The sequence below is a fragment of the Diceros bicornis genome, chromosome 9 (assembly GCF_020826845.1).
Source record: "Diceros bicornis minor isolate mBicDic1 chromosome 9, mDicBic1.mat.cur, whole genome shotgun sequence".
Taxonomy (NCBI): Eukaryota; Metazoa; Chordata; class Mammalia; order Perissodactyla; family Rhinocerotidae; genus Diceros; species Diceros bicornis.
The window spans coordinates 10,575,905-10,591,843 of NC_080748.1; the positions used below are offsets into that span (position 1 = coordinate 10,575,905).

Here is a 15,939-nt window from a genome sequence, read left to right on the forward strand (position 1 = left end):
ATGGATGAAATGCTTGAGTGTTCGCTAATGAGTAAACCCAACCAGCGCCGGCAGCGAGGGCCTGGGTTTGGAGCCGAACTGCAAACAGTTACTGCCCCCAAGGGGCCTTCACATACTGGAGCAAGGTCACAGCGCCCGCAGTCGCTTATACTGCACGGATACTAGTTCAGTGCTCTTTCCCCTCCCTCCCTTTTCCCCTGTTAATATCACTCTTCAGCACATTTTGAAAATAAAAATGGCAACATTCGGCAGGAATTTATCCCTCCTGTTGTTGGAGAAACATTCGACTGATTGCATGCATTTTCCCGTTTTTCTTTCATTCCCCAGCTCAAAACTCTGCTCTCAGGTTCACCCACTGGTCTAGTGACCCAGGCTCGCCTCTGCGGGGTGGAGGGGGCCACCAGGGCTTTGCAGGCACAGCCTGACGACAGGCCTCTCGTGCGCTCTGGGGTTAGTGGCTGTATTTCCGGGGCCTGGGGGCCCGGAGCCCGGTCCCCCGGCAGAGCGCGTCAAGGGGCGAGGCGGTGCGCACACCGGCGGTGACTGTTCCCTCGGCTCTCCTGCTGCCTCCCCCTCCTCGCCGCTGCGGGAAGAGGCGGGGAAGAGGAGGAGCCGGAGGCGGCCGCCGCGCCCCGCCGCGCGCCGAGCCCTTTAAAAGCCGCGGGCCTTGACAGCTGCGCCGGCCGCAGTCCGCGCGCACCCGTGTTCCCGCGCTCCCCACCCGCGAGCCGCTCCTGGCTCCGTCGGCTCGCGCTCTCCACGACTGGACGCGCTCGGCCGGCGCGCGCTCCATGCGGCCGCCCACCATGTCCGGGCACTTTCTTCTCGCGCCCATCCCGGAGTCCTCCTCCGACTACCTCCTGCCCAAGGACATCAAACTGGCCGTGCTGGGCGCCGGCCGCGTGGGCAAGAGCGGTAAGTGCCTAAGGGCCGCGCCGGGCGGCCGCCCATCCCGGGCGTGGCCGGGACAACTGGGGGCTCCTGTTCGAGAATGGGGGCTGGTGCGGCAGGTGGCGTACTCCAGTCGTACCCGTCACAAAACCCGCGGAGGCCACGGCGGCCGCGCCTTGGGATGCGGGCAGCACCCGCAGTTCTGCGGCCCGTCACTCCCTCCGTTTCCCCAGCAGTGTCTGGGTTTCACCGTCTTGTCCTAGTCCTTCAGTTGATTTTCCTGTTTCCTTTTCAGCAATGATTGTGCGCTTCCTGACCAAAAGATTCATTGGCGATTATGAACCGAATACAGGTTAGAATAATTTCGTGCTCCCTGCTTTTGTGGCTGCATGCTCGGGTTTTCTTTTTCCCGATAAGAGTGTGAGAATTTAAAAGCAAACTCTCCTTCATTCTCCAGGCAAGTTGTATTCACGGCTTGTCTATGTAGAGGGAGACCAGCTATCCTTGCAGATCCAGGACACTCCCGGGGGCATCCAGGTAAGGACTGCCAGGAGCAAACAGCTTACCCCCATCCAGACACGGAGAGGCTCCAGAGCACGAGCGAGATGTCTAAATGCGCCTGTTATGCATTTAGGTGTGGGAGGGGGCTGTCCCCAGATGGGGCCAGTCACTGGGGTGTTAGAGACCCTCGGGGGGTGGGGCGCGGAGGGTGGATGGTTGGAGGCAGCTTCCTCCTTCCGTCCGCCACCTCGGAAAGGGGGAGAGACGCTTAATTTCTTTTTGCAACCCTGGTGGGGGCGTCACTACTTAGACGGGTCTCACACTTCTTTTAGAGCTCGGCCATGGAACCGTTAACAAGTGCGTCTGTTTCTAGCTGTTCCGTCGTCAGGAATTGGAATCAGACAACCCCTTGGCAAGCAGTCAGGAATGTAACTTGATTAACAGGTTGCTAATTGCTCTCCCTTCTGGGGAGGAAAGATCTGGAAGAACAGAAAGAAGGAATTTGTTTCTGTAACATTCGCAGGAAGGACGTGCTAAAAATAGTTTTATGGGTTTGGGAATAGATATTTATCTTGGCTTATTTTCAAAATTTTGTTTATTCTGAGCTAGTTCCCTAAAAATTGTGCCATTCTGATTTGAAAGTTCTCATTAAAGTCGTTCTTCAGTCAGCCAGGGTTCACCACAGACTACCTGCCAAGCACTGGGTTTAAAAATAATGCATTGGTGACAGCTAATAAAGTTACCCAGGCAGGGAGCGTGCCTGAGAATTTGCTCTTTGTGTATCAAAAGCATCCTTCTGCAGAAGCTAAGTAGGATCTGAAAACTATATTTAGTGATTTCTTTTTCAAGGGTTACTTTGATGTCGTTTTGAGTCATCTCCCACTGAGAGCTTCCTTGATCCAGACTCATTTGATCTTCCTCAGGTCCAAGACAACCTCACCCAGCTAGTCGATTCCCTGTCCAAATGCGTGCAGTGGGCAGAGGGCTTTCTGCTGGTCTACTCCATCACTGACTACGACAGCTACCAGTCCATCCGCCCCCTTTACCAGCACATCCGGAAGGTCCACCCTGACTCTAAGGCCCCTGTCATCATTGTGGGCAATAAGGGGGACCTTCTGCATGCCCGGCAGGTGCAGACGCATGACGGCATTCAACTAGCCAACGAGCTGGGCAGCCTGTTCCTGGAAATTTCCACCAGTGAAAACTACGAAGATGTCTGTGATGTGTTTCAGCATCTCTGCAAAGAAGTGAGCAAGCTGCACAGCCTCAGTGGGGAGAGGAGAAGAGCCTCCATCCTTCCCCGGCCGCGTTCTCCCAACATGCAAGACCTGAAGAGGCGCTTCAAGCAGGCTCTGTCTTCCAAAGTCAAAGCGCCCTCGGCACTGGGGTAGACCCACCTCCGACAGACTTGGCTCCTTTTTATGATGCATTTGTGCAGCTGGAAAGACTGGGAGTCTCCCTTTTTAATCACACATTCAGAGTTTATTTTTATACAGACTATAGGTTTTCAAGTCTATGCGTATTTCTGAAAATTCAAACAGTGATTGCCTAGAAGTGGGATGGAGTTTTTTTTTTTTTTAAATAAAAGATTTTTTTTTTTTACTGTAACTGCTCGCCACTTTTCCATTAAAGGCAAAATGGCAACATTGCTCCTTGTTTTTTAAATGTCTTTTTATAGAAATCATACTTGCACCAGAGCCCAGAATTGCTCCATGCTTGCCCTTGGTCTGAACTCTGATTGGTGTCTTGCGGGAGGGAGGGGTTGATGTAGAGGGAATCTGTCATGGGAGAAAGGAAAGTATGTGGAGGGAAGGGATTTGAATAACTGCAGGATGTCCTTAATCAGGCACTTTGCTGCAGGCATGAAATTGACACCATGTGATTTTCAAGGGAAGAGGTTCTTTGTGGGCTGATGCTAAAAATTACAAACATGAAGAATATTATTATTTATTGGTGCAAATGGAAGTTTATCCTCTCCACCCTTAATAAGAAAACAAAAACCCTTTTTCCAGTGTTCCTTATGTCAGTACATGCACTCCACCCTCCAGGAGTTGCCTACAAATTCGCCTTCCCTCCTGTCTCCCTGACCCTCCCATCCAATACGGCACCTGATCTGTCAATCCACTTTTTCTCTAAAGCATCACTCTGCCTTAGTTCAGGACTTTACAGCTCTTGCCTAGACTAACAGGCAAGAGTCTAGGTAAGACTCTGGTTTCTTGGCTTCTGGAATGACATCCCTCTAATTCTTCATACCAGAACAGCCTTACTAAAACCAACCCTAGTCATTTCATTTCCATGATTGAAAAAACTCAGCTGGTTTCCTCTTATTTACTGTATAAAATATAAATGAAGCATGGCATTAAGATTATTCACCATCTCTCCAGCCTCATCATCCCCTTCTGCCAAAACACACATTCATGAGTGCCCATGTGAGTGCACGTGCACACACACACACACACACACACACACACACATACAGCTGACAGTCCATTCCAACAGAAGGGTCTGCCTTTCTCAGTATACACCAGGCTCTTTCATGCCTCCCTGCCTTGGCATGAACTCTTCTCTCTGCCTTAAATATTTTTTCCTCTTTTCCCCCTAAAGGATTGCTAACTCATCTTCCAAGACCCAAGTCACATGCTACATTCAGCTTCTGGAGTGCCTTCTCTGAGTCTTCCTCTAGTTCTGTAGCATTTGTGTTATAAGCCAACCATGTCATGTAGCTATCTGTCACCCCCATTGGAAGGAGTTGCTTGAGGGCAGTAACTGCATTTTATGACTTTGTATTCCAAGCTTCTAGCCAGTGCTTGCACACAGAGTGGTAGGTTTTTGGTAAATATTTGATGAATAAATGAATGAATGTATTATTTTTTGGTGCCAAGGGACAATAATGGGACAGTACAATGAAACAACTTGTCACTTCTGCAGAAGAAAGACAGGAGATGTTCTGAGTAGTTAAAGGTTATTAGCAGTGACAGAGAGGAAGTGACACATATGCAGCTTCTGGCCATTGCAGACCATTCATTACTCGTACTTCTAAAGACACCTCTGTCCAGAGCTGTGATGGTAACACCACTCTTCCCTGTAGTTGAGGGGTATATACCTATGCAAAATGGCATGAAGGATTAGGAAAATTGGATAATTCATGTCTAAAGGAGTGTCCAAATAATTGAGGAAAAATCTTATTTTGGATTCCGTTATCTTTTAAAAGGTGCCTAATTCTCCTTGCTTGTTTGCATACCCTTAGAACAAAAGGGGTTCTTTCTATCATCGTCCATTCCTGCTTCCTACCATACATCTTACCATTGTGGGTGTGGACACGAGAATAGCCGATCCTCCTAGTCACTGCCACGGCCACAACTTGCCCAGATCTCCACCCAGTGCCAGCAGCTCCTCTGCCTGCAAGGGGCTGAGATCAAACATCCATGGGACAAAGTTAAATCATAATGTAACAGCTAGAGAACAATACAAGAGATGTCTCAAGGAGCCTGTGATCACGTTCCAAGTGAGGACAGGAAGTACCCATGAGCTCTCCAGGGAGAGCATGCTGTGGACCAGAGGGGTCAAAAGATGAGTCCCAGGACAGTTCTGAAGGGATAACGGCCTCTAGGGGCTCAAGGAGGCTGGAGGGCCAGCAGAAAGTGCTCCACATAGATTTTTCCTGTCCTCAGCATCACAAGTAACTGCCCTCCAGGGCCTCAGAGCTTCCTTCATTCTCTGGTCCCAAAGTGGGCCCAGCACAGGACCTGGTGCCCTGGTCTCCGAGGGACCTCAATGCCTGTTGTCTCTCATTCTCGGGCCTCCTGCTGATGGCAGTGGGGTCTCTTGAGGGTCAGGTACTTGGGGAAGATCTAGAAGGCTCCAGGGATAGTAGCCTGGAGATGGAAGAGGGGAACATGGAGTTATCAGGAGGCAGGCAGGGCAGGAAGTTGTTGGATCTGTGTGTAGGGAAGAGGATCTGAGGATTTGGGCTTGACTGGGCACCAAGGAGGCCCTTAGAGAGAAAGCTGAGCTCTGAGCCAACCTCCCTTTCCCTCAGGAATGCGGAGGGCAGAGCCCTGTGTCATTATGTTGCTGGTGGGGGCAGAACTCCTAAAACATTGGGCAGAATGTTGAAAACTTGGGTGGGTGTGGACAGGACAGTGTACACATATTTATCTGATAGTTTTGCATTACCTCTCAAGTGTCGTCGTCGTCACTGTGAAGATCACCTCCTTCCCCAGGAGGGAGGTGGAAGTGCAGCGTCCAGGTCCTGTTTGCTCCCCCTCTCCCATCCCCCTTTGGAATCCCCAGGTCTCCATTGCCACCACTCATCCTCCTTCTGGTCAAGGCTCAGTCCTAATTCTGCCCTAAAACCGCAGAGTGATGTAATTAATGTATCTGTCAGTGTGGTCCTGAGACATGGATGAATTCCAAATGCCTAAATTGTACATCCTGCTAACATTCTATACTTCACATGTGACTCATGAAAAGCAAACTCAAAAAATGGAAAAATAAATCAATTATAACAGAAGAAAATAAATTTGTTTTGCTTGTGTTGAGGTGAAGGGCACAACGGAAGCTCTGAAGTTTATTAATATCTGTTTGGAGAAATGGATTAAAATAAATAGCTGTGGAAGGCGGCAGTGAACAAAAGAGCAAGTAGGAAAGACAAGATGACGGTTTAGTCATGAACTTGGGGCTCAAATAGCCTTTTTTCCCTTGTATATGTTGTATTTTCATCTTCTCATTATGCAAAGTTACCAATTCAAACTTATGATGCAAAGATATTTTGTGTGATTAATAATTTATTCGTACCATTTGATCTGTCTCCAAAAGGTGGAATATTTTGAAAGACTTTGTTAAAGTAGTCTCAAGCTGTTTTGACACTCAATAAGAAAGATGTGATATAGGGAAAAGAAAAGAACCCAAACAATTATTTTCCTGACACCATTGTTAGCTAGGGCTCTAGGAAAAATTAACTGATGTAAGTGATGATCTATTTGCAATAGCAGAGCAGTTTTCAGCATACAGAGTAGAAATGTGCATATTGAAGATAAAATGTCGTCAGCCCCACGTCTGCATGCCCTCCTGTGCTTCTGCCCCTGTGGAAAATCAGCTCCACTAGGGTGGGACGGGTACCCATTCATCTTCAGCTCCACAACACCTGTTAGAGTATCCAGGACAAAACAGGATCTTCAAAAATAGTTGCTAGGTGAACCATTACAGAAATGTAGCTATGGGTGCATGATGTGTCTCTGTATTCCGGGTTCCCTCTGCCACACTGTCTGAGACACCTTTCTCTTTCACCGGAAAGTGAACATTCTTTAGAGTAGGGCTCCTTGAACAAAATCGGTATCGTTGCTTTCGGTTTTCCTCCTGTCTTTATAAAGACCACCACAATGGTGATTTGCATGACTTCTAATCACATTTATTGAGAACCTGCTTCATGCAAAGCCCTGTGCTAAATGTTGTCGTGATCAAGACAGCATTCCTTTTCCAGGAACTCAGTCCCCTAGGAGTTCTGGGGCCCGGCCTTGAGGGTGGGACTCTGTGGAGTAAAAGGTGAGAAAAGACTCTGACCCGAATCTGAGAGTGCTGGCAAAATCAGTGGAGGGTGCAGCTCACAGAGCAGAGTGGGCAGCAGAGGCAAATACCCCAGAGTGTGAAAGCACCCTTGCTAAGAAAATGATGTTTCTAACTCTATAAGTTGTAAAGCCTTATTTTCTTTGAGCATTATTATGTTCAGCTGAGGATTAATGAGTTACAATTGTAAACTATTTGCTGTCATTTCTTATTGGCGCTCTGTTTAAGTTAGAAGAACATTGTTCACGGCAAGTCTTACTTGTACAAACAGATCTTGCCTGGAAACAGTGACACGGATTTATAACTGGAAAAACACAGACGTTTCAGGATGAACAGGCGGTTGCTAACCAGCTCTATGAGGCAGCACAGCGACGGTTCAAGTGAGATCAGTTTCAAATCCCACTTTGCTGTTGATGGATCTGTGATGTGGTCAGAGTGCAATATGAAAAGTGGGGATAGTACCAACCCCCAGACAGAATTGTTGGCAGATTATGACACATAGGAGGTGCTCAGTAAGTTGTAGTCGTCATTATTTTTTAAAGGTACATTTGTACGTTATGAAGCTGTTTTAGGAAAAAAAGTGCTTCTAGAGCTTGCTCGTATACTCTAAAATGTACAGCGGCTGCTTTGAAAGACGTGAGTTTTCCCATGTCACCTCTGGGAACGAGAAGGTTTGCAGGGGCGCAATTATTCCTTCAGTAATGATACCTATCAATTTTTGATCCCTTACCATGTGCCGGGCACCTTAACCTCCCCAATAGCTGTTATCACGCCCATCTTTCAGACGAAGACACTGAGGCTCAGAGAGGTCACGCAATGGCCTGAGGTCACATAAGCCAGGAAACTAGGAGGTCTGGCTCCAGGGAGGGAAAAGAATTCCTTTCGGTTCAGGGCTGTTCGCCCCTCCCATGCCCCCCACCCTCCCCGGCCAGGCCTGCGTGCGCGCCGACAGCTTCTGGGGACTCTCGGGGCTTCCGTCGCTGTGTGTTTGAGCCGGAGCAGAAATCTGTGTTTAAGGAGCTCCCTGAGTGGTCCTGAGGCCGGCTGTCTCATGCTTGCGGCCTTGGAGCAGGTTCGCAGTCTGGACTCACCCCCGCTCCCTGTTTACCCAGGGGAAGGCGGATTTGCAGGGGAGAAGGCGGGAGTGCCGCCCGGGGAGGGCTGGGCCCTGCGTTCGCCCGGGGGACTGCCGCGGAGGCTGGGGGCCGGTGGGCTGCCCTCGCCGGCCTCCTCCGGGTCTCCTCGGCGCCGCCTGCCGGAGCCGCGTCCTTCTCTGGGACGGTCTCCCCCTGAGTCACCGCTTTGAAAGGCATCACGGGGTGGGGGCAGTGGGCGGAGATGGGTGTGGGGGGCATTATCTAAGTCAGCGTGCCCCGGCGACACCCCCCCGGCCGCGTTCTCTCCTCCGACTCTTCTCTGACCGGAGCCCGGAGAAGCAGCCTCCACAGCAGCCCCCAGAAATTCACGCGTGTTCTTTGCTCCTGGAGGCAGGAGGGTAGCACCTCGCAGAGGAGGAGGGGCATGGCTGAACGTCAGCCTCCCGAGGGGGCTGCGGGCGTGAATGGTTTACTACAGAGTGGAGAAGATGCCAGAAGCAGAAATTCACAATGCACACTTGGGAGCTAACAGCGCTACCCCGCCTCGACTCAGTCTGGTCCAGAACATCTCCGGGAATTGCGTGTGTGTGTGTGTGTGTGTGTGTGTGCGCGCGCGCGCGCGCGCGCTGGGAAGAGCAGGAGAGAGGGAACAGGTTCAGGGTTTAAAAAGAAAGCCCAATGGGGCCGGCCTGGTGGCGTAGCGGTTTAAGTTCGCACCCTCCACTTCAGCAGCCCTGGGGTCTGCTGGTTCAGATCCTGGTTGCGGACCTAGGCACTGCTCAAGCCGTGCTGAGGCGGCGTCCCACATAGAGCAACTAGAAGGAGGCACAGCTATGACATACAGCTATCCACTGGGGCTTTGGGGAGAAAAAAGGAAAAAAGGAGGAAGATTGGGAACAGGTGTTAGCTCAAGGCCACTCTCTCTCAAAAAAAAAAAAAAAAAAGAAAAGAAAAGAAAGAAAAAAAGGCCAATGAGTTTCTCCAGATGGGGAAAATATGAGGATGCTGCTGAAATGTTTGAGGGGCTATCGCTGGGGGCTGTGTGCTGGTCACATTACTTGTAGTGTAATGATAAAGCTGACAACAACCATTAGCTACTATAATTACTGGATATGCACTATTGTTACATGTATTGCAATATATTAGGGTTCTTCAGAGGAATAGAACTAACAGGAGATATATATATGTATATGTGTGTGTGTGTATATATATATATATATATATATCAAGAGATTTATTATAAAAAATTGACTCATGTGATTATGGAGGCTGAGAAGTCCCAAGATCTGCTGTTGGCAAGTTGGAGACCCAGGAGAGCCAATGGTGTAGTTCCAGTCTGAAAGCTGGCAGGCTCAAGACCCCGGAGGAGCCCATGTTTCAGTCTGACTCCTAAGGCAGGGAAAGACTGATGTGCCAGCTCAAGGCTGTCAGGCTGGCCAAGTTCCCTCTTGCTAGAGGGGAAGGTCAGCCTTTCTGTTCTATTCAGGCCTTCAACTGATTGGGTGAGGCCCATCCACAGTAGGGAGAGCAATCTGCTTTACTCAGTTTACTGATTCAAATGTTATCTCACACAGAAACGCCCTCCTAAACACACCCAGGATAACATTTGACCAAATATCTGGGTACGGTATGACCCAGTCAAATTGACACATGAAATTAACCACCACATACAGTAAGAGTTTTAGGTGCATTCTCTCATTTAATCCTCCCAACAATTCATTAAGTAGATTATTATTATCATCACTATTTGACAGATGAGAAAAATGAGACTCAGAAAGGTTAATTAACTTGCTCACTGTGTCTCAGCTTGTAAGTGGCACAGTTGAGATTTAAATCAAAGTCTTTCTTACTTGAAAGTCACTATACTGGATTGCTTTCCATGCGAATTGTCCTACTATATGCACCCTCATGGGTCATCTGGAAGCTGCTACCATTCTCTTAATCAGCCATTTTTGGCTCTTAAATGTTGCATGGTGTATCTGTCAAGGCTATCACTCGCAAGGAATAGAAAAGACTCTGGCTGATTTAGTGAAAAAGAGTTCTATTAAAAGGTTATTGGGGGGCTGGCCCCATGGCTTAGCAGTTAAGTGTGCGCACTCCGCTACTGGCAGCCCGGGTTCGGATCCGGACGCGCACTGAGACACTGCTTCTCTGGCCATGCTGAGGCCGCGTCCCACATACAGCAACTAGAACGATGTGCAACTACGACATACAACTATCTACTGGGGCTTTGGGGGGAAAATAAAGGAGGAGGATTGGATGTTAGCTCAGGGCTGATCTTCCTCACACAAAAAAAGGTTATTGGGTAATTCACAGAATCACTGGAAGAGCTACAAGGAGGCCGAGGAAGTAAGAATCTGGCATTTTCAGCATCTGCTGAGGTAGAGGGGCCCCGCCTCCTATCCAGACCTGTGGGGTGAGGGCTCTCCCCAGAGGTTGGAAGGCCGTTTTTAGACCAAATAGCCAGAAAAACTTCAAAGGCCACTACACACAATTACTGATGCTTGGATGATGGGAAGGGGCGCCTGCCTTCCAATGTAAAGGTGACGGCAAGGCCCAAATGCATCAGGGGACCCTTACATCAAACCCTAAGAATTAATATAAACCTGACATTGGGGAAGCTGAGGTCCTAAGACATTAAGGAAATACCCAAATTCTGTCAGTAAAGAAAGTTAGTGTGACGGGTTGAACGATGTTCCTCCGAAAAAGATATATCAACCCCCAGTACCTCAGAATGTGACCTTTGTTGGAAATCGGGTCTTTACAGAGGTAATTGAGTTAAAATGAGGTCATTAGGATAGGCCCTAATGCAATATGACTAGTGTCGTAATAAAGAGGGGAAATTTGGACACACAGACAGACATGCACGGAGGGAAGAGACACGGGGAGGACGCCATGTGAAGATGAAGGCAGAGATTGGGGTGATGCGCCCACAAGCCAAGGAACTACCAGAAGCTGGAGAGAGGCCTGGAACAGATCCTTCCCTAGAGCCTTCAGATGGAGCACAGCCCTGCCGACACCTCGACCTCACGCTTCTAGCCTCCAGAACCGGGAGACAAATCGCCACCTGGTTGTGGTGATTTGTCACGGCGGCCCTGGCTGACTAAGACAGTTAGTAAATGGCTAAGCCCACATTCAAGCTGAGTCTGTCTGAACCCACAGCCGGTGCTCTACCCACTGCACACCTTGCTGCAGGGACGGCAGCGCAGGGCAGAAGGAAACACGCCTCTGTAGGCCACTCTTGAATTCTGTAGTAGGACACGGGTTTAGCTGACATGGAAACTAAATGGCTCAAAAAGAGGCGAGTTTGTTTCTCCCACACGTGCAGTTCAAGCTGGGCCTGTGGCTCTGCTCAAGGATTCGTCAGAGACCCGGGCTCCGCCTCTCTGTCACTATCCCCTTCCTAGGTGTCACCCTCGTTCCCAAGGTCTAAGATGGCTCTCAGCCATGTCCATGTTCCAGAGAGCAGAAAGGGGGCTGGGGAGGGGCGAGGAGGTCCTTTCCTTTAAGGCTAGGACCCTAAAGTTGACCACGTCCCTACTGCTCACATTCCACCATGTGGCTGAGAAATGCAGTCTTCAGCTGGGCAACATGTGCTCAACTAAAAAGTCTACTACCATTTATTTATTAAAGGATGAGACAATGGATATTAGAGACAACTGGTGGTCACCACCGCAGAATCCATCAGAAGACAGATTCTCTGGGTTTCCACAGGCTAGCAGAGGATGAGGAAGAGAAGGGAAGATTTTCCTTCAAGTCCAGCTGAAGAAGGAAGGGGAAGTTTGCTCCCCAATGGCTCTGCCCAGTGTCCTCTCAATGACTTTCTGTTCCTGGTGCCTGAGAAGGCTGGCGTCTGGGGTGCCCAGCTCAGCTCCTCCCGAGTGACCCATACAAATCACAGAAAGGTCCTCTGCCATGGCCAGACTGAAGACCAATCTGATGGTCAAGGCTTTCCTTACTTATGAACTTGAGGGGGTTAGAATGGAGGAAATGAAAGAAGTGGTCCTTCCTGGGCTTTGGTCCTCTAGCTGCAGATGTAAAAGGAGTTGGGTGTAGTGGCCAAAGCTGGGCTTCCTGTACACGCCTGTTCCACGGCTCTGGTTCCCTCTAGGCTGCCCACGAGGTAAAAGACGTCTGGCTCGGGAAGGCATCTGAAAATCAAAGTCGGTTGGTGCTGCTTGGACTTGCTCAAGGCCGTGAATGATTAGAGGTAGACTGGACAGTGGTAGACTGGTCCTTTTTGAACTTGGGCAAGTCATTTCACCTCACGGGGTCCTCAAGTTCCTCATCTACAAAACAAGAGATTTGGATTACATTAGTGGTCCACAAAACTTGGTGCGCAGTACATTCACCTGGGGGTGCTTGTTTAAAGTGCGGACTCCTGGGCCCACTCCCAGAGACCCTGATACAGCAATTCCAGGTGGGGTCCAGGAATAATAATGGCTAAAATCTCTCAAGGATTTGGCACGTGCTGGACACTGTTCTAAAGGGTTTTTGTGGGTTACCTCATTTTATCTTGCAGCGATCCTGTGAGGCGTGTACTATTATCCCCATGTTGCAGATGTGCAAACTGAGGCACATGGCTGCTGAGAGGCTTTTCCCAGGCCAGGCAGTTGGGGAAAGGCAGAGCTGAGATGGGGCCAGACCTTGCCTGCAGATCCCGTGGTCTCAACTGCCCCTTTACCAGGAGGCTGGCGGGCACTAGGAGCCAGCCGCTCTGCTGGCTGCTTAAATCAACAGTTGCCTGAGGGAACTTGCACTCCGGTGAAGAGGCTAAGACAGCTACCCAGATCACAGCGTACAAGGCCAGCTCAGCAGAGGCCACGAGGAAGGGATGAGCAGCCTGCTCTGGGAGCAGCGTGGGGAGCTAACGTGAGGAGGCTGTCCGGGGCGAGGGAGGCGGGAGCTGCCAGCCTGAGGGAGTGGTCGGAGCACAGAGTTCCGGGCGCTGATGTGACCAGCCTTCTCTGAGGAGCAGGCCCTTTGGTTTGGGGGTACATGCAAGTGGGGGCCAGGGGCAGGTGAGGCGAGTCTCCGAGCAGCTTGTGAAGATCTTGAGGCCAAAGATAGGAAGAAGGGGGATCCGTTCCACAGGCGGCGGGAGCCCGGGGAGGAAGCTGAGGGGCACAGGCAGCAGCTGCGGCCATCGCAACAGAGCCCTGGACTGGGGCAAGGTGGGGGGAGGGGGGATGGACAGGGGGTGGCAGATGCAGGGGGGATGGTTCAAAAGCAGAGTCCACAGGAAAGAGGTGGCCTGGAGGTTTAGAGCAAAGGAGGTGGAGGTGTTGAAGCTGACCCTTTTTTTTTTAGCGTGAGAAGCCTGGAGGAAAAGATATATATATATTTTTTTTGGTGAGGAAGATTTGCCCTGAGCTGACATCTGTTGCCAATCTTCCTCTTTTTTCGCTTGAGGAAGATTAGCCCTGAGCTAACATCTGTGCCAGTCTTCCTCCATTTTGCATGTGGGATGCCACCGTAGCATGGCTGACGAGTGGTATATGTTGGCGCCTGGGATCCAAACCTGCGAATCTGGGTGCTGAAGCAGAGCGTGCCAAATTTAACCACTAGGCTACGGGGCTGGCCCCAAGAAACATTCCTTATCAATGAAGGGACCTCCAACAGAGCTGGATGGAAGAAGAAGTGGAATTGAGGGGATACAAAGATGCCCTCCACTCAGAATACAGCTCAGGGCCAGAGGAGGCCATCTGGGAGGGCTGAGTGGATGCGGAGCGAGCACCCTTGCTCCCCGGGGTGGAGGTTACCGCCCGTGAAGAGCAATGTTCCTTACACCCAAGGGGCAGGTGGGGCGACGTAAATAGCTTAGAATTTAACATTAACTTCTTTCTGTAAAGTTTCTTAATTTCATAATAATTATGATAAAACTTTTAAGAAGGAGAAACTAGGTTGTTAAGACCCTACTTTTCTCAACCTAAGGAATGAGTACACACACACAAAGCAGTGTCTTTTTAATACTCTATAAACAATTTCTGTGTTCACTAAGCGCCACTCATGGGGCTGACACAGCATCCTTGCTTTCACAACAAGTATTTAGTGAGGATGTACATCACGATGCTTAGCACATTTTCTATGTTATTACCCGTTCAACCTTTAAATCTTTGGATAATTACCAAATTCCTCTCTTGCAAGGGGCTTGCAGGTCAGTGCTGCAGATGAGTGCTCTTCTTTAAAACTGGTGGCGATTGGCGGTCGAGTTTCCCTCAGGGCAGCGCCTGTGGGGAGTTGTTGGTTTTCGTCCGCTCTGGTTGCTCCGTCCAGCTTCTTGCTGTGAGGTAGGATGGCACTGGGACCAGGGAGACTCCAGGGCCTGCCGCACTGTGTGGCCTCACCTGCTTACTTCTGGAAAATCTTAGCCTCTTGAAAAAAAAAAAAAAGGAAAAACTAATTTCAGATTTACAAAAGCATTACAGAGATAGCGTAGAGCTTCCTCTGTGTCCTCTGCTGGGCCTCTCCTATTGCTATCATCTTACATAACCACTGCGTGCATTTATCAAACAATGCTTCTGTATCTGTTTCCTGTGACTGCTGTAAGAAATCCCTCCAAACCTGGTGCTTTCAAACAAGATGCGTTCCCTTTACAGTTCTGGAGGTCAGAAGTCTGAAATGGTCTCACTGGGCTCAAATCAAGGTGTTGGCCAGGCTGCATTTGTTTCGGAGGCTCTAGGAGAGAATCCATTTCTTTTCTTTTTCAGCTTATAGAGGTTGCCTGGGTTCCTTGGCTTGGGGCCTCCTTTCATTTTTTTTTTTTTTGGTGAGGAAGATTGGCCCTGAGCTAAAATCTGTTGCCAATCTTCCTCTTTTTGCTTGAGGAAGATTGTCCCTGAGCTGACATCTGTGCCAATCTTCCTCTATTTTGTATATGGGACGCTGCCACAGCATGGCTTGATGAGCAGTTGATAGGTCCGCGCCTGGAATCTGAACCCGAGAACCCTGGGCCACCAAAGCAGAGTGTGCGATCTTAACCACTACACCACTGGGCCAGCCCCCCTCATTCCATCTTTTAAAAAATAGACTTTATTTTCTAAAGAAGTTTTAGGTTCAACATAAAATTGAGTGGAAGGTATAGAGATTTCCCACACACCAGCTGTCCCTAGCTAAGGCACAGCCTCCCACACTATCAGCATCCTGCACCAAAGTGGTACATTTGCTACAATTGATAAACCTACATCGACACATCACCTGGAGTCCATAGTTTATCTTAGAGTTCACTCTTGGTGTGTATATTCTATGGGTTTTGACAGATGTTTGGTGATGTGTGTCCACCTTTGCAGTATCATAACAATAGTTTTACTGCCCTAAAAATCCCTTGTACTCCTTTTCCAGAATGTCATATAGTTGGAATTATGCAATATGTAGCCTTTTCAGACTGACTTCTTTCACTTGGTAATATGCATTTAAGTTTCCTCTCTGTGTTTTCATGGCCTGATAGCTTGTTACTTTTTATTGCTACCTGGATGTACCACATTTTGTTTATCCATTAATCAGTTGATGAACATTTGGGTTGTTTCCTCTTTGTGGCTATTATTAATAGTGCTGCTATGAACATACATGTACGAGTTGTTGTCTGGGCATATGCTCTCACCTCTCTTGGGTACATCCATAGGAGTGGAATTGCTAAGTTACATGATACCTCTATGTTTAACCATTTGAGGAACTGCCAGACTGTTTTCCAAAGCAGGTGCACCATTTTAAGTTCCCATCAGCAATGCGTGAGGGTTCCAAGTTCTCCACACCCTTGTCAGCACTTACTATTATCTGTCTTTGGTTACAGCCATCCTAGTGGGTGTGAAGTGGTATCTCACTGTGGTTTGATAAGGGTCTTGTATGCAGTAATGTTGTTTATGGCATTTCTTTCTCACCAGCAGAA

At 49.1% G+C, this 15,939-nt stretch overlaps 1 protein-coding gene across 1 annotated transcript; it reads left to right on the forward strand.

The window, feature by feature from the left end:
* Positions 1 to 699: 699 nt before the first annotated feature.
* Positions 700 to 3,041, forward strand: RASL11A (RAS like family 11 member A). Its single transcript, XM_058547675.1, has 4 exons — positions 700 to 915; positions 1,187 to 1,243; positions 1,349 to 1,428; positions 2,316 to 3,041. Exons 1-4 carry the CDS (start codon positions 792 to 794, stop codon positions 2,781 to 2,783), a joined length of 729 nt encoding a protein of 242 aa, XP_058403658.1. The 5' UTR covers positions 700 to 791; the 3' UTR covers positions 2,784 to 3,041.
* Positions 3,042 to 15,939: the final 12,898 nt, after the last annotated feature.

Excerpts from the sequence above, each read along its gene's own strand:
- RASL11A (XM_058547675.1), top strand. The coding sequence starts at position 792 with ATGCGGCCGCCCACCATGTCCGGGCACTTTCTTCTCGCGCCCATCCCG. Across the intron at positions 916-1,186 it reads CGGCCGCGTGGGCAAGAGCG|CAATGATTGTGCGCTTCCTG; the intron begins GTAAGTGCCTAA and ends TTTCCTTTTCAG. Across the intron at positions 1,244-1,348 it reads CGATTATGAACCGAATACAG|GCAAGTTGTATTCACGGCTT; the intron begins GTTAGAATAATT and ends TTCATTCTCCAG.